The following is a 23,914-nucleotide window of genomic DNA, read 5'->3' as shown; positions in this document are numbered from 1 at the left end:
GGTGAACGTGTTGTCATAGAAATGAAAGTCGTCGAAGATTAATTGTTACTGTCGTGCACGACATAGAAACGTCACATATGAAATGTATAACAAATATCATGATATATACTGATAGAACGAAATGAATAGAATGAAAGTATAAAATGTTAAAACATAACTTGTAAATAAATGACTATCCAAATGTCTATGTTGCATTAATTATTTTAGCTTTTTTAGTAAATATTCATGAAAACAATCTGTACATATTGAAATTTTATATCAATTACATATCAACATGACTTTAACGTTTATGTCAAACGTACCTCGCGAACGCGATGGGACGTGTCTCTGTAAAATGATATATAATTTTTTCACTAATGCTTTTTCAAAAAAATATTTTCCAGTTCCAAAATCCATTTATTTTAAAAGCGTTCACCTTGATTGTATACAAATATATTTCAATATCCATATATTAACAAAGCGTCGATATTTTTAAAATTGCATATTCCTCTTCAATGTTTCCATACTTAATTTGAATGACTGATTGGTAATTTCGTTTTAGCATAAATCTATGAAAAACCTAGAAAAGCAGGAAAACCCGATGTCTGGTGACGTCACAAAAGATACGTTGCGTATTCATTAATAATTCCTTTGATATTATAACGGTATCATATAATATTACAACCTATTACATTTTGTCAATTAGTTTGAATAATCAATTACAAGCATTTAATGTCACCATTGTTTATTATTGTATTTTATTGATAATTTTATTGGGTGTTTTCAGCAAATGAAGACCCAATTAGACCAGGTTCTTACTAGTCTATCGGGAGGGTCATTCGGATCCGTTAATCTTAGCCCAGTCTCTGTTGGAACAAAGCTTGATGCCACGAAAAATGATATTGAACACCTAGATGTTGATGGCATTGATCAACAGGTATGGAATTCATATAAACCTTTATCTCGTAACTCTTGTTCGAAATGTTAAGTTCAGCTTCTCGTGTATATACTCTTTAATCTTATTGGGGGTGGGGAGGGGGTTGTCTGATATTTCTAATGCGACAATGATAACCTACAGATTTGCTGATATAGAATTTTCTACCCGAAGTAGTTTATAGATTGCACTATCAAGATCTAGCTAACTATAGTTTTAATTTGCAATATTTCGATGGTAATGTATTTTTTTACCTCTTTTATAGAAATTAAGGTATTATCGACCCCTATCAATTATCGACTCCCTACGGTTAATATCATAAATAACTCATCTTATGCTGATACATTTGCCAATCTATCTCCAAATTAACAAATATTAAGGCATTCGGATCATCTTTTGACTATTCCATAGTCTCAAGCAATAATTAAAACTTCCAAAAACTGACCTAGGCGCAAGTTAATTTTACGGCAGAGTTCAGAATCAATGTTATTACTCAATAAGTTAGTAGAAAGTCCGTACGCACTGTATTGAAATGCCTTTTCCTTGTTTTAGGATGGGAACATCATTAACCAGATCAAAGAAAGATAGATATGCAAAAATCTTAATTTTACTTTGTGGGTAGGGGGTCGATAATAGATTGATAAATTTGATAACCTAATGTATTATCTACCCCCCCCCCCCCCCTCACATCATGGAAGCAAGGGTGTCACTGTCAACGAAAGTATGTAATATTATAAACAATTCTCATGATTATTTTAACGGTATTTTGTCTTATTGCACTGTACTGATGTGAATGCAACAGTGCAGTTACTATTGCTCTTTGTAAAAAGAAAATTAATTATTTGCTATGGCTTTCTTGTTCATGTTAATCTAACTATTACATTGCAATTACATCTGTAATGATTGCTCATACTTTTGAGAAAATGAGGCACTGTACACTTATTCTAGATATTAACGACTTGATCCAATAATTTATGATAAAGAAGAAGATGAAGAGAGCAGAATTAAGATAGAAAACAAACAAAAGGATGAGGGAGATCTGAGACATTGCTATAAAATTAGTAATTGGCAGAAAGAAACAAAAATTGATTAAAACAGAATTAGAAACAAATCGAAACTGAGAGAAAAAGTAAAAAAAAAAATAAGCAAATTATGAAAGGGAATTAAGCAGTGACAGCAACACCAAAACATCTGAAACAAAATGACGGGATCTTAAATTCGATATATAGAATAGATTGTTTTGTCAGGAATGTCAGTTGAGCGAGAGATCGTTTCCATAATATATGTATGCAGTATTTGGTAGTATATCGTGTACATGTCTTTCCATGCAGACAAGAAAATATTTTAAGTGACCTGATTCTTATGAAAGACATATTTAAAACGTAGAAGTTTAATTGTGTATTTTGCACGTAAAAATTCGCTAGTAATAGCAATAAATTCGCTAGTAATAGCAATTTCTAGATAAACTGTATGAAGATTATACATTGTATAAATCTAAGCAAATACATGTTAAGAACAATTATATATACATTTTCTTCAGGACAAATCAAGTCTAAGTAATTGTCTGGTTGATTGACATGTTCAGTTTGAAAATCTTCTTTTTATCCAGGTTTGCATTCCATGTGTCTCCTAATTAACGATAGTGCATTTATATAGTCCCTGGATGCAAAGTTTCGTATATGGAGATCTAGACTAGAACATATTACATACATATATAATTATGTTTCTGGTATAGATAATACAGGATTCAGTTATTGCAATATTCTTTGTAAAATACAACTATAAAGCGTTGGATCATTTTCATTTGATTTGACATGTTTCTTTTGAATATTTATTTTGGGGTCGATAATATATCAAATGGGTCGATAATACAGTGTGATAGAAGTTATATATAAGAACATATTTCACAAAAATAAGACCTTGCTGCATAGCCAAACAACACTAAAACACTAGTACGAAGTCCAATTTAAAGCTTTTGTATAACACTCTAGAAATTTCCAATTGCATTCTTACCCTATAAATCAAACATCGGAGATAAAACCTCAATATGATCTTATGACTATAGGTAATATAATAGCTTAATGGTAATAATATTTGGGATACATCGAAACATTATAGATAAGAGTGCGAAGATTACTTTTGTGAATTTAATATTACGGTACTTATTTAAATCCATTTGGAACTAATTTAAAAAAAATTGAAATGATCGCGTGAACAAAGTAACCATTCAGTTCATAATAATGACCGATATGAACAAAGAGAAACTACCTCTACTTTCATGTAACTTTATATATTTATATAGATAATTTGATTAAATTATTCCTTCCTATTTCAGGTGACTGACTTGAAAAATAAGATGGACGCACTGAACAAGGTAAGGCGTATTGCTTGACCTGAGTATTATAATGCATTTGTCGAGAATATACAACCAATTCAGTCACATACCAATATATTTACACTTGCTAGGCTTGTTTACTATACGCAAGTACTAGCTGATTTTGTTTACCATAACTGCATGGTAACATTGAATGTCTTGACAGCTAACCAAATCATAACAAAACCAGTCACTTCAGTTCTCAAGTTTTCATTATGACGAATGGTGAAAAACTACAACATGCAAAAAACACACTTTAGTTACATGTACAATTCTGTATGTTCCCGGTTATACATTATACAATTAACCGTTACATATCATGACTATATCATTATTATACAAACAAACGCGAATTATCTGACCGCAACTAATAATCGACTGGTTATCTATAAACTAGATGTAGCATACATATGTAGGTACCACTATGTCAATGTATAGGTCTAAATAGATATACATTTCTAAATTATGCCAAATTCAGATTCCACTCGCTACTGTTACTAAAAATAGACTTCGTTATATCCAACATCAAGTTGGCAATTCTGCACAAACTATTGTTTGACAGCTACTCGACTGACATGACATGACAATAAGACTTATTTTCGTCTTATATAAACATATTTGTAATAGACTTACACCGTGCCTTAGCAAGGGATTGCTTATAAACTTCCACCATAAACACAATCGACGACCATGCCGTTTTACCGGAAGAACAAAGATGAGGACTAAATGCGGACTAAAATCCGGATATACAACAAACTAAAATCCGGTTAACCAGGTTCCGGAATTACATACATAATTACTTAAAATTACTATCGGAGACAGAACACTCCCCGTCTGATATATCTATATCACCTTTTAAAATAAGAATTGACAAAAAAGAAGTGGAACATAGTTCGTACATATACCAATGATACAAATACTTCAGGGTGAAAGCAGCCCTGATTCAATGTTCCTTTTATTTTGAAAGTTCACTATTTGCACACAATACAGAAAGTCTTTTCCAAAATAGTCTCTACACTCCGGAATATATAGGTCCGTTTCAAGAGTATAATATTCAGTTCCTAGACACCAGAAGCACAACTTCGCTGGCAGGTCTGGAGTATACCTTATGGTCTGTTCCAATACACACTTCGATTTTCCTTACGCGACCGTCGGCGCTAGGGACAGCCCTATGAATCACACCCAAGGGCCACTCATTACGATACAATGATTTGTCCCTCAAGAGAACTACGTCTCCTTCCTGTAGATTCTTTTCGTCTTGCTGCCACTTCCTTCTCTCTTGCAATGAAGACAAGTATTCAGCTTTCCATCTTTTCCAAAAGCAATTGGCTAGATGCTGAACACACCTCCACTGAGCCTTGTATATGTCCTTCAATGTGAAATCATCCACACAGTGGGAGTCCCACTTTGTGAGTGGTCTTCAAACACAAGAGTGTATTGGGAGTCAATGGCGTTGGAGACATTGGATCAGCAGACACACCTGCTATCGGTCTGGAGTTGATGATTGAACAAACTTCGGCCATGAAAGTTACAAGAACCTCGTGTGTTAACTTTTTGCCTTGCACATCCAACAGCAGTGCGTCCAGAATTCTTCGACTCACTCCAATAAGTCTTTCCCACACTCCGCCCATATGTGAGGCATGCGGAGGGTTAAATTTCTACGTGATGCCTTTCCGTGTTAAGAAACTCTTGAAGTTTGGATCGTCAACGTTGATGACAGTGGAGTCAAGTTCCTTCGCTGCTCCCACGAAATTTGTTCCGCAGTCAGAAACGTATGAATTTCACTTCCCCACGGAGAGACGTGAAACGACGAAGAGCATTGATGAAACTCGAGGTTGTCATCTCTTCTATGACTTCGATATGGACAGCACGTATGACAAGACATGTCAATATCACTGCCCATCTCTTTGAGTGTGCTTGGCCTCCACGGGTTTTTCGTGTGATCACTGTCCATGGTCCAAATACATCTATTCCAACATACGTGAATGGAGGCGAAAGATCCAGACGCTCAGGAGGCAGATCTGCCATCTTAGGAGATTGTTGCTTTCCACGCAACTTTAAACATTGCACACAGCTTCGCAGATGAGTGTTGATCAAACGTCGACATCCAATTATCCAATAACCCGCAGCACGTATTGCACCTTCTGTGAACAATCGACCCTGATGCTGGACTTCCTGATGATAGTGAGCAACAACGAGTCTAGTGACATGGTGAGATTTGGGCAAGATAACTGGGTTCTTCTGAGTTTGTGGAAGGTCAGAATTCTTCAAACGTCCCCCAACGTGAAGAAGACCATCATCATCAAGGAATGGATCCAGATTGAGTATTGAGCTATTTCTTGGAACATCCTTTCCACTTGCAAGTGCCTTGATCTCCTTATGGAATGCTTCATTCTGAACAACTTTCACGACGAATTGTTCCGACCGTTTGACTAAATCATGCTCTTCCGCAGAGTTGCATGTCTGTTGATCCGGTTTGGTTTTTGTCCATCTAGCGGCCAAGCTTTTCACGTTAGAGATAGCACGTACAAGACGATACCATGAAGAGAAGTATTCAAATCTACTGCTCTCAAACGTTTTTCCTGAAGTTTTCTCTACTTCTGTTTTGAGGATACGTATTTCACGATCATTCTCGGGACTAATTAGAGGGTAGTCCACATCTTCTCCATGGTCTTGTTTCTCCTCCAGTATATGAGTAGGTCCTTTGAGCCACTTACAGTCTTTGAGACCATCTGCAGGAACTGACCGAGTAGCCTCATCTGCCGGATTCAGTTTTGAACAGACGTAGTTCCAGTCGCTGGGGCTGCTGCACCTGCGGATGCGTTCAACGCGGTTTTCAACATATATGAAGAATCGTTTTGTTTCGTTGCGAATATAGCCCAGGACGACACGGCTATCTGTAAAGAACCGCACTCGATCAAAGCCAATGTCCATTTCATCCCGAACAGTTTCAAACAGTTCCGTCGCTAAAACCGCGCCACACAGCTCCAGTCTTGGAATGGTATGCCCGTGCTTTGGGGCCAACTTTGCTTTGCCTAGCACAAATCCAAGACTTTGAGATCCATTCGAGTCAGTGAGCTTAATGTAAACTACGGCTGCGATTGCCTTCTCTGACGCATCAGAGAAAATACAGAGTTCCTTCGTTACTGCCTTGCTCATAGACATACCGCCATAAGTACGCTGAATCCTTACATTCTGCAAATGTTGCAATGATGACTTCCATTGTTGCCATTTGTGCAGACAATCTGGTCGTAACGGTTCATCCCATTCGGCTCCATCAGACATTGCTTCTCGGAGAATGGCCTTTCCTGTTATTGTTACAGGTGCGAGAAAAACCCAATGGATCAAATAGACTATTCACACATGAAAGGACGCATCGTCTTGTGAATGGTTTCTCTTCCGGTTCAACATGAAATGTAAATTCGTCACCGCTGGAGATCCCAGCGCATTCCCAAGCTGCGTTGCGATGGGAGCGCTTCCCTTTCAAATTCAAGGTTCTTCAGTTCCTTGGCGAGGTCATCAGGTTCAAATGCCGACAACACCTCACATGAATTTGATGCAATTTTGTGCAAGCGAAGGTCCCCAAATTCTTTCAGTGCAGCACGAGTACGACTCAGGAGGTCAATGGCTTCCTCTTTAGAAGGAAACGAGGACAAGGCGTCATCGACGTAAAAGTTGCGATGGACAAAATGCTTGACGTCAGCACCATATTTCTCTTCAGCTACATCTGCTGTTCTCCTAAGTCCGAAAGTAGCCACCGCAGGCGAAGGACTGTTTCCAAACACGTGGACTTTCATTTGGTAATCAACTAAGGGTTGGTTCAAATCGTTGTCCTTATGCCAAATGAAACGCAAGTACTTCCGATGGTCGGGATGCACGAGAAAGCAATAGAACATTTGCTGGACATCAGCAGTTATTGCAAAGGTTTCTTTCCGAAATCGTAACAAGACCCCAAGAAGACTATTGAGCATGTCTGGTCCTGACATCAAAACGCTATTCAAAGACTTGCCCTGCACCTTTGCCGAAGAATTGAAAACGCCTCTGATGCGGTCTTTCTTCTGGGGGTGGTACACTCCGAACAATGGTAGGAACCAGCATTCCTCGTTTGGATCAAGAGCAGTGGCAATTTCCGCATGCCCAGAGTCCAGTAAGCCTTTCATGAACTCTAAGAAATGTTCTCTTCCAAGCGACCTATTACTCTGCTCATCCAGAATTGCATATGCTCGAATAGGATCTTTCCTACTGCCCTTGTGACGAACTGTGACTAGGACTATCTTTGCGCATGATTTTCCTTGAAAATGCTTTCCACAAATTTCAGTACATTTAACGTTTACCTTCTCCTTCTCCCCGCCGTGATCTTGAGGCACCACAGGACTGTGGTCGCTGTGCATACCTGTTGAATGATTTATGCTCTTACAAATGTTACACTTTACCTCCTCCTTACAGTCTTGTTTCTTATGTTTGCCGTCACAGCACCGAAAACAATGTCCATGTTTTCTTAGCAAATCTCTACGATCCTTGATGCTTTTTGTTTTGAATACCCGGCAGTCATTCAATGAGTGTCCAGCATTGTGAATCAAACACCTAGATTCCACTCGACCAGATACTGATTCTGAGACGGATGTTTTGTGAACAGATACATGAGGTTTCTTCCTGTTACCTTGTGTTACTGGGTTGTCGGAATCAGCACTACTGCTTATATAGTCGAAACCTGGATCATTCAGTGTCATTGCTATCTCTTGAACAAATACACAGAGGAATGAGAAGGGTGGGAATGCGACACCATGTGTGCGTTTGAAGGTCATAGCCCTATCACGCCATTTGTTTTGAAGACCAGCCGGCAGTTTCTGTATTACAGGATTTACGCCAATTGATGTGTCAAAGTAACTGAGAAGTCCACTGTATTTTTCATCTTCTTTTACAGCAAGTATTTCGTTCAATGTATCTGACAGTTCATAGAATCTTGGTTTGTCTTTGTATGATAACCTTGGGAAATTACGTAGTTTCTGTTTTAGAGCATGTTCCACTCTCTCTGGGCTTCCAAAAAAAACTATCAAGTCTTTCCCATGCCTTTGTCAAAGCTTTTCTATGGTCTCCTGCATGTGCCGTCTTAATGCTGGACACTTGTGGACTTGACTGTGGTCCTAGCCACTTAACCATCAAGTCGATCTCTTCTGAAGGTTTAGCATCAACCTCCTTGATTACTTCTTTAAATGTTTCCTTCCAAGAAAGGTAGGTTTCCGGTTTATCAGTAAACTTTATAAGGCGATCCGTGACAAGTTCTCGTTTTATCAGATACCTGGAAAGCCCTTTAACAGCATCATGATCATCAGAATAGTGAGAAGCATGTAACTGAGCCTCTGGTGGCACATTGGGGGCTTGTTCATGAGGGAAGTGAGGAACTTGTGTCTGAGCCTCTGGTGGCATGAAGGGAGCTTGTACACGAGGTGAGTGAGGAACTTGTGTCCGAGCCTCTGGTGGCATGTAGGGAGCTTGTACATAAGATGAGTGAGGAGCTTGTGTCTGAGCCTCTGGTGGCATGTAGGGAGCTTGTACATGAGGTGAGTGAGGAGCTTGTGTCCGAGCCTCTGGTGGCATGAAGGGAGCTTGTACACGAGGTGAGTGAGGAACTTGTGTCCGAGCCTCTGGTGGCATGTAGGGAGCTTGTACATAAGATGAGTGAGGAGCTTGTGTCTGAGCCTCTGGTGGCATGTAGGGAGCTTGTACATAAGATGAGTGAGGAGCTTGTGTCTGAGCCTCTGGTGGCATGTAGGGAGCTTGTACATGAGGTGAGTGAGGAGCTTGTGTCCGAGCCTCTGGTGGCATGTAGGGAGCTTGTACATGAGGTGAGTGAGGAGCTTGTGTCCGAGCCTCTGGTGGCATGTAAGGAGCTTGTACATAAGATGAATGAGGAGCTTGTGTCTGAGCCTCTGGTGGCATGTAGGGAGCTTGTACATGAGGTGAGTGAGCCTCTGAAGGTCCGTGTTTCCCTTGTAACTGTTCCTGTACAAGTAGGTTCGGAGCATCATTATGTGTGGAAACATTAGAGTGCTCTGACTGTAAAAAGGTGTCGGATTTCAATTGGTTCTGTTCTTGTACATAATTAACAGTTCTTTGGTGAACACTTGATTCTGAGACATCAGAGATATCCTCTCCTGGGCCCTCCAACTCTTCAAGGACAGCATCCATTTCTACGCTGGCCGCTTTGGTTTCCTGTTCTGCCTTTAAGTTCTTAAGCGTAGCCTCAATGTCTGCATTTTTAATTAACGTCTCTGCCTCCAACCGAGCCTTTTCTTTAAGGAGATCAGCTTCTCGCGATGCAAATACCATGTTGGCTTTCGCTCCTTCAAGTTTTGCCTTTTGACGTGCTATTATCACACTTGCTGAGGATTTACCTGAGGATGTTTTAGAAAGTTTAGACTTCTGCACACTTCTTGAACTCATACAATCAGTTGGTCTTTGCCACGGTCCAAAAACAGCTTCTAGTTTCTGTCTGACAGATTTCGCAATTAAACTGTGCGAGGTAAGTTCTCGTGCACTTTCCCCAGAGTTCTGTCTTTGTAAATATCCTCTAAATTCCTTAGATAAAACCAAGTAGCGTTGGTAAGTATCTTTGAGGGAAATCACTGTATTGGCCTGTTGATCCCGTTCTGTTGTTGACTCTACAATTAAGAGAAGCTCGTCCATTTCTCTTACCATACGAGAAAATTTTGCAGTATATTTCATGACTTCTACTTCAAAAAGTTCTCGCCCTTTTTCTGTGAGTATGTGTTGCCGTTTATCAGTGCTAGTGTCGGTTGATTGTGTGTGTTGGTCCAACATATCAGTGGAGTCTGTTTGCTGGTGCAGCGATTCAGTACTAGAAAGTCCCTGGTCCAGGGGGTTCGAAGGTGTAGCCATCCTTGTTATTTCGGTTTTTTTCACTGTCTTGACAGCTAACCTAATCATAACAAAACCAGTCACTTCAGTTCTCAAGTTTTCATTATGACGAATGGTGAAAAACTACAACATGCAAAAAACACACTTTAGTTACATGTACAATTCTGTATGTTCCCGGTTATACATTATACAATTAACCGTTACATATCATGACTATATCATTATTATACAAACAAACGCGAATTATCTGACCGCAACTAATAATCGACTGGTTATCTATAAACTAGATGTAGCATACATATGTAGGTACCACTATGTCAAGGTATAGGTCTAAATAGATATACATTTCTTAATTATGCCAAATTCAGATTCCACTCGCTACTGTTACTAAAAATAGACTTCGTTATATCCAACATCAAGTTGGCAATTCTGCACAAACTATTGTTTGACAGCTACTCGACTGACATGACATGACAATAAGACTTATTTTCGTCTTATATAAACATATTTGTAATAGACTTACACCGTGCCTTAGCAAGGGATTGCTTATAAACTTCCACCATAAACACAATCGACGACCATGCCGTTTTACCGGAAGAACAAAGATGAGGACTAAATGCGGACTAAAATCCGGATATACAACAAACTAAAATCCGGTTAACCAGGTTCCGGAATTACATACATAATTACTTAAAATTACTATCGGAGACAGAACATTGAACTTTGAACTTTCGTATGAAAATGTTTTATGCAACGTAAAGGGGCTACTTTTTTTAAGAAGAAACACATGGCATTGTTTACATTTGGACACAACATTACGTGTATATTGTTGTTTTTCATAGAATTTTGGAAAAATGTAAACAATATATATATGTATTATATTTATATATGATACAAACATTTTTTAAATTACCAATGTATAAAGAAACGGGAAAAAAACCCGACTGGGGCGACGTGCAGTGCTTTCATTTTTGTTAAAAATGATGGATGTCAAATGTAAACATTACCTCTGTGTCTGTGTTCGTCCTACGACCAAGTCTTTGGGGTGGACGATCGTGAGACCCTCTGACAAAGGTCAGTTATAAACATATCCTCTTGTCTTTGTTCTTTGAGAATTTAATCATGTGTAGATCTATTATAAAACATGCACCGATCCACGTGTTGACAGTTACGCGTCACCACAAATACATTGTATCCATCGAACACAAGTGAAGTTGTTCCATCTATCGATGGCGATGGATCTAAGCGTAGATTATATAATCGCATGACTCCCAAGGATGGATAATCGTCAAGTCAGACGACAATCTCAAACACATTGAGCTACTTGAACACTGGTGTTTTGACAACTTCGGCAAACTCCAGTGTGTAAGCGTGCGTCAGCTTCGCCTCGCTGAACAATAACGGTCACCGAGTTCACACATGTGGCCAAGTACAAAGTCTTTACGTTATTACGCTATATATTAACTTTTAGCAAAATTGAATATCTATTTAAAGGTCTGATCTTATTAAATAAAATTATCTCTGAAATTTACTTTGTTTATCATGTTTATTTTACACTAAAATATTGAACTTTTTAGTCCTCGCGGATGAATAATTTTATCTTACGTGAAGAGTCATCATTCGCTGTTCAATTGAGTAAGCTCCTCCCACTTTTGACCGACTTCTATTGAATGATTACGTCACTTTCAAATGACGATTTTATTGCATAAAATATGAAAAAAGTCGTGTGAGTGTAAATATAGGGATTGGATTTCGCTTTTATGTTAACATAAAAGCGAAATCCAATCCCTATATGTGACTATATGAAATGGTATGATTTTAATAACATGGATACATCCAGAGGTATAATTATCTTTACAGTTACCGGGCCTGTCCCCTACCAACAAACAAGACATTACAACAATTTCTACATCAATGGTAAGCTAAAATAGTTGATGAGTTGCAACGAAATAATGGTAAGGATATGAGTTAGTCTGAACGGACCACGTCTAAGTGATTGTATTTTACACTTAGAGAAAATAACCGTTTTTAGAACATAAGCGCAGACGACGGTCCGATTAAAAGGGAGGGCTGAAGTTGGTTGCGAGTTCCTAGTTCCTAGTTCCGTTTAATAAACGGAACTAGGAACCAGACCCGAGTTCCGTTTAACTTAAACGGAACTAGGAACCAGACCCGAGTTCCGTTTAAGCTTATACGGAACTAGGAACCAGACCCGAGTTCCGTTTAACAAACATACTGGCCAACGAGCGGAGTTCCGTTTATTAGGATTCCTACCTCTAACTGCATGTTCAATTACATATTATATACAAGAATCGAACTTAAAACTTCCATGAATAATACAGCACAGAATTAATCTCCTTAACACAAATTTCCTTAAACGGATCTGACAACTAGACTCCAGTTCCGTTTAACTTAAACGGAACTAGGAACCAGACCCGAGTTCCGTTTAAGCTTATACGGAACTAGGAACCAGACCCGAGTTCCGTTTAACAAACATACTGGCCAACGAGCGGAGTTCCGTTTATTAGGATTCCTACCTCTAACTGCATGTTCAATTACATATTATATACAAGAATCGAACTTAAAACTTCCATGAATAATACAGCACAGAATTAATCTCCTTAACACAAATTTCCTTAAACGGATCTGACAACTAGACTCCAGTTCCGTTTAACTTAAACGGAACTAGGAACCAGACCCGAGTTCCGTTTAAGCTTATACGGAACTAGGAACCAGACCCGAGTTCCGTTTAACAAACATACTGGCCAACGAGCGGAGTTTCGTTTATTAGGATTCCTACCTCTAACTGCATGTTCAATTACATATTATATACAAGAATCGAACTTAAAACTTCCATGAATAATACAGCACAGAATTAATCTCCTTAACACAAATTTCCTTAAACGGATCTGACAACTAGACTCCAGTTCCGTTTAACTTAAACGGAACTAGGAACCAGACCCGAGTTCCGTTTAACTTAAACGGAACTAGGAACCAGACCCGAGTTCCGTTTAACAAAAGTACTGGTCAACGAGCCGAGTTCCGTATATTAGGATTTCTACCTCTAATTGCATGTTCAATTACATATTATTTACGGGAATCGAACTTAAAGCTTACATTCATAATACAGAACAGAATTCATATCTATAACATAGATTTCCTTAAACGGATCTGATACCTAGACCCGAGTTCCGTTTAACTTAAACGGAACTAGGAACCAGACCCGAGTTCCGTTTAAGCTTATACGGAACTAGGAACCAGACCCGAGTTCCGTTTAACAAACATACTGGCCAACGAGCGGAGTTCCGTTTATTAGGATTCCTACCTCTAACTGCATGTTCAATTACATATTATATACAAGAATCAAACTTAAAACTTCAATGAATAATACAGCACAGAATTAATCTCCTTAACACAAATTTCCTTAAACGGATCTGACAACTAGACTCCAGTTCCGTTTAACTTAAACGGAACTAGGAACCAGACCCGAGTTCCGTTTAAGCTTATACGGAACTAGGAACCAGACCCGAGTTCCGTTTAACAAACATACTGGCCAACGAGCGGAGTTCCGTTTATTAGGATTCCTACCTCTAACTGCATGTTCAATTACATATTATATACAAGAATCGAACTTAAAACTTCCATGAATAATACAGCACAGAATTAATCTCCTTAACACAAATTTCCTTAAACGGATCTGACAACTAGACTCCAGTTCCGTTTAACTTAAACGGAACTAGGAACCAGACCCGAGTTCCGTTTAAGCTTATACGGAACTAGGAACCAGACCCGAGTTCCGTTTAACAAACATACTGGCCAACGAGCGGAGTTCCGTTTATTAGGATTCCTACCTCTAACTGCATGTTCAATTACATATTATATACAAGAATCGAACTTAAAACTTCCATGAATAATACAGCACAGAATTAATCTCCTTAACACAAATTTCCTTAAACGGACCTGACAACTAGACTCCAGTTCCGTTTAACTTAAACGGAACTAGGAACCAGACCCGAGTTCCGTTTAAGCTTATACGGAACTAGGAACCAGACCCGAGTTCCGTTTAACAAACATACTGGCCAACGAGCGGAGTTCCGTTTATTAGGATTCCTACCTCTAACTGCATGTTCAATTACATATTATATACAAGAATCGAACTTAAAACTTCCATGAATAATACAGCACAGAATTAATCTCCTTAACACAAATTTCCTTAAACGGATCTGACAACTAGACTCCAGTTCCGTTTAACTTAAACGGAACTAGGAACCAGACCCGAGTTCCGTTTAAGCTTATACGGAACTAGGAACCAGACCCGAGTTCCGTTTAACAAACATACTGGCCAACGAGCGGAGTTTCGTTTATTAGGATTCCTACCTCTTATAAGATAATAAATTACATATGTTATAAAGGAATCTAGCTCTGAGCTTTCAGGAATGATACAACAGAGAATTAATCTCTATAACACAGATTTTATTAAACAGATCTGACACCTAGACCCCAGTTCCGTTTTGCTTAAACGGAACTAGGAACCAGACCTTAGTTCCGTTTAGCACAAATACTGGTCAACCAGCCGGGTTCCATTTATTAGAATTTCTACCTCTAATAAGATCTTTAATTACCATTGTAATACAGGAATCGAACTTAAAGCTTCCATGAATAATACAACATAGAATCAATCTATTTAACACAGAATTTCATCAGCGGGTTTGACACCTAGACCCCGGTTCCGTTTAACTTATACGGAACTAGGAACCAGTCCCGAGTTCCGTTTAACAAACATACTGGCCAACGAGCGGAGTTTCGTTTATTAGGATTCCTACCTCTAACTGCATGTTCAATTACATATTATATACAAGAATCGAACTTAAAACTTCCATGAATAATACAGCACAGAATTAATCTCCTTAACACAAATTTCCTTAAACGGATCTGACAACTAGACTCCAGTTCCGTTTAACTTAAACGGAACTAGGAACCAGACCCGAGTTCCGTTTAACTTAAACGGAGCTAGGAACCAGACCCGAGTTCCGTTTAACAAAAGTACTGGTCAACGAGCCGAGTTCCGTATATTAGGATTTCTACCTCTAATTGCATGTTCAATTACATATTATTTACGGGAATCGAACTTAAAGCTTACATTCATAATACAGAACAGAATTCATATCTATAACATAGATTTCCTTAAACGGATCTGATACCTAGACCCGAGTTCCGTTTAACTTAAACTTGGAAACTTGGTCAGTGACCCAGGTAGTGTTCGGCTCCAAGGAGCACCACAAGATGGAGAGGCTGTTGCGTCTCTCCGTCCAGAATGTCATATATAAACTTGAATACTTCTGCCCTGAACAGGACATTGAGAGCATTGGCTTCTTTGAAGGTGTCATTGATCGTCAATGTCTTGTTGGCTAGGCATTTCTCTTTGTTTTGAAAACAAAACCGCTCTGTCGAAGAACCTTACCGGTCCAGTTTGTTGATTACCCTTTCTCAGAGCTCACTCTTTCTTTTGTTCTGATTTGAAGCAGGACGTGGTCCCTTCTTCCCTTTTTGAAGAGAATTCAGAGGTTGAAGGCCATTACCTCACAGAGGTCAGCACCACCAAAGAAGAAGGCTAGAAATTCTGCTCCCACTGTTATATGCGACCGAAGTCAAAGCCTTATTTCAAGGGTAACATTAGGAAGGGTAGGAAGAGTACAAACCCTCATTGGGACAAGACGAAAAATTCCTGATTCGTTTCTCCGTCCTTGATCGTTCCATACGAAAGGTCTGTTCTTGAGAATTCAGCCAGTCTCAGATTCAAGTCCTCCTCTCGTAAATTAGGGTTTGGGTTAGGCAACAATTCTCCATCTGTGAAGGTCTCGATATTCCTCGTTTTCATCTTCCTGTAGGAGATCGTCAGTTCACCTTCTTTCTAGAAACAATGGAAGAATATCACACAGGACTCTTGAGCCTTCCTCTTCTGTAGTGAAGGAGCGGTTTGGCATTCCATACTTGCGGCATCCACACTTTGTGTCAAAGTATGTATTTTTTCCCTCCTTCGGGGGATCCGGAGAAGGCAGTTTCCATCCGGGAGGAAGTAAGGACCATGCTTTTAAAGGGCGTGGTCGAGGGTGCCTATTATGGACTACACACTCGGCTTCTATTCCAGAATATTTCTGATCCGCAAGAGGTTGGGAGCTTGGTGTCCCATCAACTGTTGTTGGTTGTAGTGTGATTTCTGCACTCTAGGGAAGACATGTTCACAACTATGTCGACAAATTGCTAATGATCCATCTAGTTCGGGAATCTGTGGATCGGAACACCCGTCTGGTCATGAAACTTTTGCTTAAAGTTGGCTTAGTTCCTTAAAGAGTATGAGGTGCCCCTTCTTAAAATATTGTCTTCTTGGGAAATTGTTTCCACATGGTTCATAGTATTGTCATTCCACCTTTCCAAATTCGAGAAGGCCAGATATCTTCCTCTGACCTTCATCGACCGGTCCCTCGTCGAAATTCGTTGGTCTCTAAATATTCTGCGTTATCTCAACTCAAGGGGTTGCTCGGTGGTGTACTCTGAAAGGCAATTACAAATGTTCTTCAGGGGGTTTCGTTGTCGTCCATGCCAGCTCCCACCGTGACCATGTTCATGGATGCGTTCATGGAAGTGTTAGGGGCTTCCCTCGACATCCATTGCCAGTCGATAGAGTGGTCTGGGGAACATGCAGAAGATGATGGCTGTTCTGTTTTCTCTGCAGACTTTTTAGAGGATTTTGCATTCCAATGCGGTTTGAATGGCTACGGACAATTCTACAGTGGTCGCTTATCTGGAGAGACAGGGACATCAGCTTACGTCCTTTGTGCCCTCGCTATCCGTATTTCCGTATTATTCCTATCTATAAGGAAATGCAGTTAACAATTTTAGTCAAGCATCTTCCAGGAAGGGCAAATGTTCTGGCGGATAATCTCCAGGCGGCGCCAGCCGGTTATGACAGAACGGCATCTGTATCACTCGACCTTTTTGCCTCTTTTCTCAATAGTCAGTTGTCAACCTTTGTGTCTCCGTGCCAAACCAAATGGCTTAGGCCGTGGACGCAGGGTTCTACAGAAGTTTCCGGAGCATTATTGCTCCCTCTTTCCGATAGCGCCACTGTTGCCGCGACAACCCTGGTTTTCGGAGCTCTTGTCGTTTCTGGTGGCTCGTCCTCTGGTTCTCCCACCAAAAACAAATGTCTTTCGTTAGAATCGGCCCCAGTCCCGTTACCTTCACGCTTGGACATGATTTCAGGAGTCCTAGCTCAGACAGGCTTTTCTTCGGATATGTCAGCTCGCATCGCCCGATCAATTAGGTCTTTCTCCTCTGCCGTCTACCAGTCACGCTGGAAGATCTTCTTTGATTGGTGTATCGTCAGGAAGATTGATCCGGTCATGGCCTCTGCCCAGCTGATTGCGAGTTTCCTTCTCCTTGTTGTTTAGGGAGCGCAATCGTATAATATTGCAGGCTATCGCGCAGCTATTGCCAGTGTATTTTCTTTCCGTGGTAGACCAGAGGTAGGATCTTCATTTCTTTGTCTGTCTTGATTCTGGGGTTCAATCTGGACAGGCCTAACGTCAGCTCCACAGTGGAACCTAGAACTCGTGTTAGAGTCACAAATGGGGGCTTCGGCTTCTAATGTGCCTTTAGGATCGGTCTCCATAAAGTTTTTAACTTTTAAGACAGTCTTCCTGCTTGCTATTGCCTAAGGCCACAGGAGAAGTGATATTTATGCATTGTCTTTTCGTACTTCGCGTATTTCTTGGGCAAGAGCTAGCTCTGCCGTTACCCTTCTCACTGATCCTGCAATTTGGACAAAAAATTGGGAACCAAGTTTTTCGCCCTATTCCATTAGAATGCCTTTCCTGTCAGTCTCTATTGAGTCTGGGGAGAATTATCGGATGATGCTTTGTTCCTGTCGGGACCTTAAAACAGGGTCAGCAGGATATCTCCTCCCAGTCCATCTCCACATTGATATGTCAGGTGATCAAGATTGCTTATGAGCCGTCTAATGATCAATCTCATGCGAAATGAAAGGTGAGGGCTCATGAGGTTAGAGCCCTTGCGACTTCCTTGGCTCTCTCCGCAATAGGTTCCTGTACCAGTACATCATGTCTTCTGCCGTTTGACGTGGTCAGTCTACTTTCACCTCCGGTCTCTGTCCTTCCACTCTAATGGACTGTTTTCCTTGGGCCCAGTTGTGATGACTCAGTCTGTGACTGTTCCTCCTCAGTAGACATTATATACATATATGGTCTTTTAACCTTATGCGAGCAGGTTTCACAATGGTGCACCTCTTTCCACGCGGAGGCTTTCCAGTAAATTAAACAAGCTATTGGACTGTGCCGTAAGGAGAACATATTTTTTGGCTCAAAAATTATTTAGATGTCAATAGGATCAGACATCTGTCATAGCCTATCATCGTCTGTTCTGATATGTGATACAATCCAACATTATAAACTTGAAACTTATACATGGTAGGTTTATGAAGGTAAGGGGCGGTTTCTCTCACATGAAGAATGATATCATTATTAATTAAACTCTGTAACACTTAGTTTTTAATATGTTAACCGGATTTAGTCACATGATTTTTTAAATACTTGAAGTAATGTGCTTTCATGATATAAGTTCTATTCACACTTCAATTAAGGACTATTTTGTTTTGTAGTCTTAGGAATAATAGTTTGCTTCAATTAAACAAGTTTGACATTTTTGATAAATATATATAATGTTTCGGTGAAATTGTAATAGCGAATATTGAGTAAACACATATTTTCATCGGTAGATTTTACGTAGCTCGTTTCAAAACAGTTCCAAACAATATGTGCTATGTATATTTATTTTGTGTTACAGAATTCAGCCAGACCTTGTCGGAGTACGCCGTGTCCAGTTTAACTGGAGGAGCTGTACAGCGTCTCCAGGACAGTAAGTACATGCTCTCATAAGTCTATCTCTTTATCACGTTCACTCGGAGATATTTAACTGTTAGAGACTATGTGATCTGTCACTATTATTTATGATAACTTACCAGAATTCGAGCATGTTATCTTATTCCATTAATATGTAATTGAAAATTGAAAATGATTTACCTATGTATGCAATTTAATAAATGTGTGTATGTCTTTAGTAAGCCCATATGAAACCTACTGGTGTAAGGGCCATTATGCGACAATTCTGTTTTACATAAATTACTGATTTTTTTTCTGGAAAAAAAAAGAAGAAAGGCATAAAAGCAAAGTAATTATAATATACATAATGTTAAATCAATAAAACAAATAATATTAAAGTGTACATCTCTTACAATGTAAATGTTGATTAAGAACAATAAATCCAACTTGAACTTTCTTAGGAATGCTGAAGATCCATGCAATACAAAATGTTGAATGGTTATTATACATGGCAGAACTCGTGTAAGTCGAGTCGCTGCTCCTTGTCAGTAGGCTTTCAAAACAGTACCCTCGATGGTGTGACTGGCTCTCGCAAATATACAACGAGTAAGGACAAAGTTTGACTATCTCGTGTTTCTATGCCAATAAAAAACTATCACAAAAGCGTGTATTTGACAATAACAAAACAAGACAAGGAACGTATCAATTCTACACAGTATTATGTATTGTTTGTGTTTCTTTCCCAAGGGGTAGGTTTTAACATTTCCTTGAAATTAAAAGTAATCTCTGTCTTCTCCAGGTAAATAATAATAGATACTCAACAACTGTTCTGAATATAAAATGAATCTGAATTGATTGCAATATACAAAATCTAAAGAAGGCATGTCAGTAGTCATTATGGAACGCGCGCTTATGCAGTAAGCTGACGCCGATTCTCGTCCAAAGATATATTCATTATATGTACACTTTATTAAATTATTCTTGTAATGCTTGTTTACCACGCTCCAATCCACTGATATTGTATGTGATAGTAGTTGGACAATAACAGTTATCGTTGAATCACATTATTGTGGTAAGGTTATGGATATGTTGGATTAAATATTATGTTTATAATTGAGGTTATGTTTTAATCACCAATAATAATTGCCAAGTATCATATTTATTTTGACAGATACGGCATGGACTACCCCACCGAATTGACACATTGTCACTATACTTGACAGTCGTATAGTTTATCACAGTTAAATAAATTTGCAATTTTGGGTTGCTAGTTTATCAGTCTCTTTCTATGTTACTTACTGTAATGTGTGTGGAGCTTGAAATTCACCGGCCCGCGTGATTAGGATGTATACGGTCGTGTGGAGTGTTTAACTGTAGTTGTCGTTCTGGCGGTGGTGTGAGTTGAACTGAGATCGTTTAAAAGAAATGAAGTGTGTATTGTTGGGTTTTAGTTATGACTGTAGAGTTAGAAGTAATCAAGAGTTAGGATAATGCTCATCAATTTGCTAAGTAACAAGCCCCGTAATTTTGTTTATTGGTGGGATTAAATCATGAGTACTGCTATTCTGTTAAACAGCTGTATTAGATTTGATGGGGGCGAGGTGGTTACATTTCCTGCGGTTTAGGCAAAAGTGTTGAGGAAGGAATGTACGATGGGTTCCATCTACCGACTTTCTTGACGTTATATTCCTATTGTTTCCCTTAAGTAAAGGGGCGTGATGTGTGAGTTTTACCTCTATGTGTAAGGTTTATTTTTCAGATTTGTTTAATGCGATTTTGAAAATTGATGGTTTTTTGTTGTCAGGGTGAACCTGTGCTGATTGAAGAACGCTGTGACTCAAGTCTACTAACAGCGTTACAAGCGTACATATATAACTCATTGTTGACATATCAATTGTGGGGTGATGTATGTTATTCATTATATGAAGTTCTACGACATATATGATACGGACTATAAACTATGTCCAATATGAATATTTTGATACACCACTATAGTGAATCCTTGCTCTAGCACTCGCGGACTTAGCGGCCATGATGTTTTACATAAAAAGCTAAACGTATCAGTGTTATGATTTCCATAATGTTGCAGATTACCTGAATAGATAAGTGGACAAGGTATACATAATATTAACTTGAACACATCGTAAGTGTGTTACTCAAATGAGTTCAAGTTTATAGTACTACTAGAGTTTTGTAAGGAAACTATAATAAAAACAACACTGATACTAAGTATGTAACCAATATGATTGGTGCAATTTAAAGTATATCAGATCTTCAATTTCGGCAAACAAGTAGGCTCCCAAGTAAGTCATGATCACAAATCTTACAGTTACGGTTGGTGCCTAGTCAATAAAAAGTACTTAACTTGTTCCGCGAACGATCCATTGTGATAACATGATTAATAAGAATTTCATGTTTTATACTTGTATGTTTCTAGCCAAACATTGATGATGCGAAGGCAGAGGAACGTACACAAATGCAGATCTCATAGTGGATTAGTGTTGTTGATGGGATGAGACAGTAACTACAATTGAGGATGTGAGTAATCGAATATAGGACGCGTAAGGCCAATGGAAAAAAATGGCCAAAGCCAGCGGTAATAGTATACTCCCACTTACCCCATCACCGAATATCGGCCGTATCAATTATTGTGACCAAAGAATGGCTACATGATTTCTTGCCGGGGGGCGGGAAAGGGTACATCCTATAGCCAATAATCGAAAATGGGGTTATGATCAAAGCATAGAAAATTAAGAAAATAACTTTACAGGTCTCTCCCTCTGTCCAACGAAGGTATCTCAGGCTTTGCCCTTTCACACATTCAAGGACGAGGGCGTGTTGGATCACAATGGATTGGAAATTTTGACCATCAGGACTATCCAGCGTCCCAGGGCTCAGTTTTGTCATAATATTGGGTTTTTTAAAGCAGTCATGACACGATGCCGAAACGAACGAACACACACCGGTCTGTCTACGAATAATCCCCGGTAACTACCCGGTGTTGTTGATAGAGGATGCCTACGGGTTATCATGATACTAGTACGTTTTAGGCCCTTGTAGCTTCTGGGAACACACTGTGCAATCCGTTGATACAAGTGTTATTCTGGAGTAAAAAAATCGTACTCGGATGAACCAGGACATAAATATAAACGAATCATAAAAGAAACAGTACGGGCAATTTTTGTCCATGTTGGTTTCTGCGAAGAAATAAACCATGTCTGATTTTTTTCCAAATTAATATATAACAAAGAATATGATGAAAAAGAATCGACTCGTCAGAAAGGTCCAATTTAGCGTAATACCAACGAAAATAAACTATTTGCATTGTTTCTATATATTAAAACAATCACTTCGTCAACCGGAGCAAAAATATTGATCCTTCCATCACATCTTTTGTCCTCTGAATAATTTCATTTAAAATGATTGTTACATTATTATCATTGTATTTACACAGGCGAAGAAATCCGACTTGGATGGTATTAAAGATATGGTCACTGATACCGTGGACACCATCAAGCCGTATGACAAGTACAGGTAGTAGCTGTAATATGATAATAATGTAGAACACGTGTTTTCTACACGGCTAGACCATATATACTCATTTCACTGCACTATTGATATAATTATAATGATTTTGGCACATGTCAACATGTCATGATGGTTGACCTAAAACTATATCCGGCCTGACAGTGGTTTGTACGAGCCAGCTTGTTATTTGTTGTCTTGATGATCTATTGTTTAGTTGACTTTCCTCTTCTTGCTCTTTTCCTACGGTTCTGCCAGCTCCTGGTTTTGGCTATATTTATATCCCCTGAATAGGATTGAAATTGTTTATTGTTTATTTCAATGTTTAGTCTATAAAGCTATAAATGTACATGACATTATTTGCAGCCACAGACATGTGTGGATATTGTAAATGCAGTTGAAGTAACATACCCACACCAATTTTGCTTTCTTAGTCATTAAAAAAGCACTCTAAAAGAGTAGAATAATCCAAATGCGATATCGGAATAGAAGATGAAATATATTTAATTTAAGCACATTATAAATTATCAGATGTAACTAAAACTCAATTTCACAATTTTGATTTAAAATTAAAAAGAAAAAAAATAACAGTTTTTGTCCCTTCCTATCAAAATATATTTTACATATGTTTCCTATAATAGTGGTTGCATTGTCCATAATTGTACTATATTCGGATTTGTTTGGGAGATGATTAAAACAGGCTTTGCCTGTTGTCAAATCCATTTGCTTATTATTTGCAATAAAAATTTGTTGATGCATTATCGTTCTTAGACACTTTAATACATTTTATCAATTAAGAAGGTTCAAGTTTGTCGGTTTATCTGTTTAGGTGGATAGCTGGAGTTGCGATTGGCGGAGTGATCTCATTAATTGTCGGACTACAGTTTTTCGGCCTGACGTTTGGAGTGATTGGTAGCTGTGGATCTTCCTCCGATGATTCCAAGGGTTTGTATGTCCAACTCAGGCGGGAGGATGATCATCGCTACGTATCAAGTCACGTGGCATAGTGAAATGCTTCAGAAATAAATTTAGGAAACACTGGAAAAAACTTTCAATAGAATTCGGACTTTCTAACATGGTGACTGTTCCCTCTTCTGGTTGTTTCGATTTTGATTCTCACCATAGATTGTTATTATGGTTGTTGATGTCATGTGATTGAGTTATAACAAAGTTACTTAGAAGACTTGACCTCATCGATGCGCCGATTCAAATTAACGAAAGTAAACGTAATTGTTGTCTTTCTGTCGAGTTTAGAATTATGTTTTTTTTTTTCGCTTGATATTAAGTATGTATTATTTTTCTTTTTTACATTTTTCTGGAATTTCT

General features: G+C 38.8%; 1 protein-coding gene and 1 long non-coding RNA gene across 2 annotated transcripts in view; both read left to right on the top strand.

Annotated features, from left to right (window-relative positions):
- The window catches only part of LOC138334675 (prominin-1-A-like), a 59,330-nt gene that overhangs the window by 18,934 nt on the left and 16,482 nt on the right, over positions 1-23,914 (top strand). Inside the window, exons 16-18 of the mRNA XM_069283335.1 lie at positions 767-916; positions 3,249-3,287; positions 12,027-12,083. Coding sequence (XP_069139436.1) covers positions 767-916; positions 3,249-3,287; positions 12,027-12,083 — 246 coding nt within the window. The remainder of the gene's footprint in view (positions 1-766; positions 917-3,248; positions 3,288-12,026; positions 12,084-23,914) is intronic.
- Positions 21,587-23,554, top strand: LOC138334786 (uncharacterized). The gene is made up of 3 exons (XR_011210169.1): positions 21,587-21,601; positions 22,518-22,597; positions 23,418-23,554. It is a non-coding gene; the product is annotated as an uncharacterized lncRNA (long non-coding RNA).

Source organism: Argopecten irradians, chromosome 11, assembly GCF_041381155.1.
Source record: "Argopecten irradians isolate NY chromosome 11, Ai_NY, whole genome shotgun sequence".
Lineage (NCBI taxonomy): Eukaryota > Metazoa > Mollusca > Bivalvia > Pectinida > Pectinidae > Argopecten > Argopecten irradians.
The sequence above is the reverse complement of the archived record's forward strand: the minus strand, read 5'-3'. Positions and strand labels throughout refer to the sequence as shown.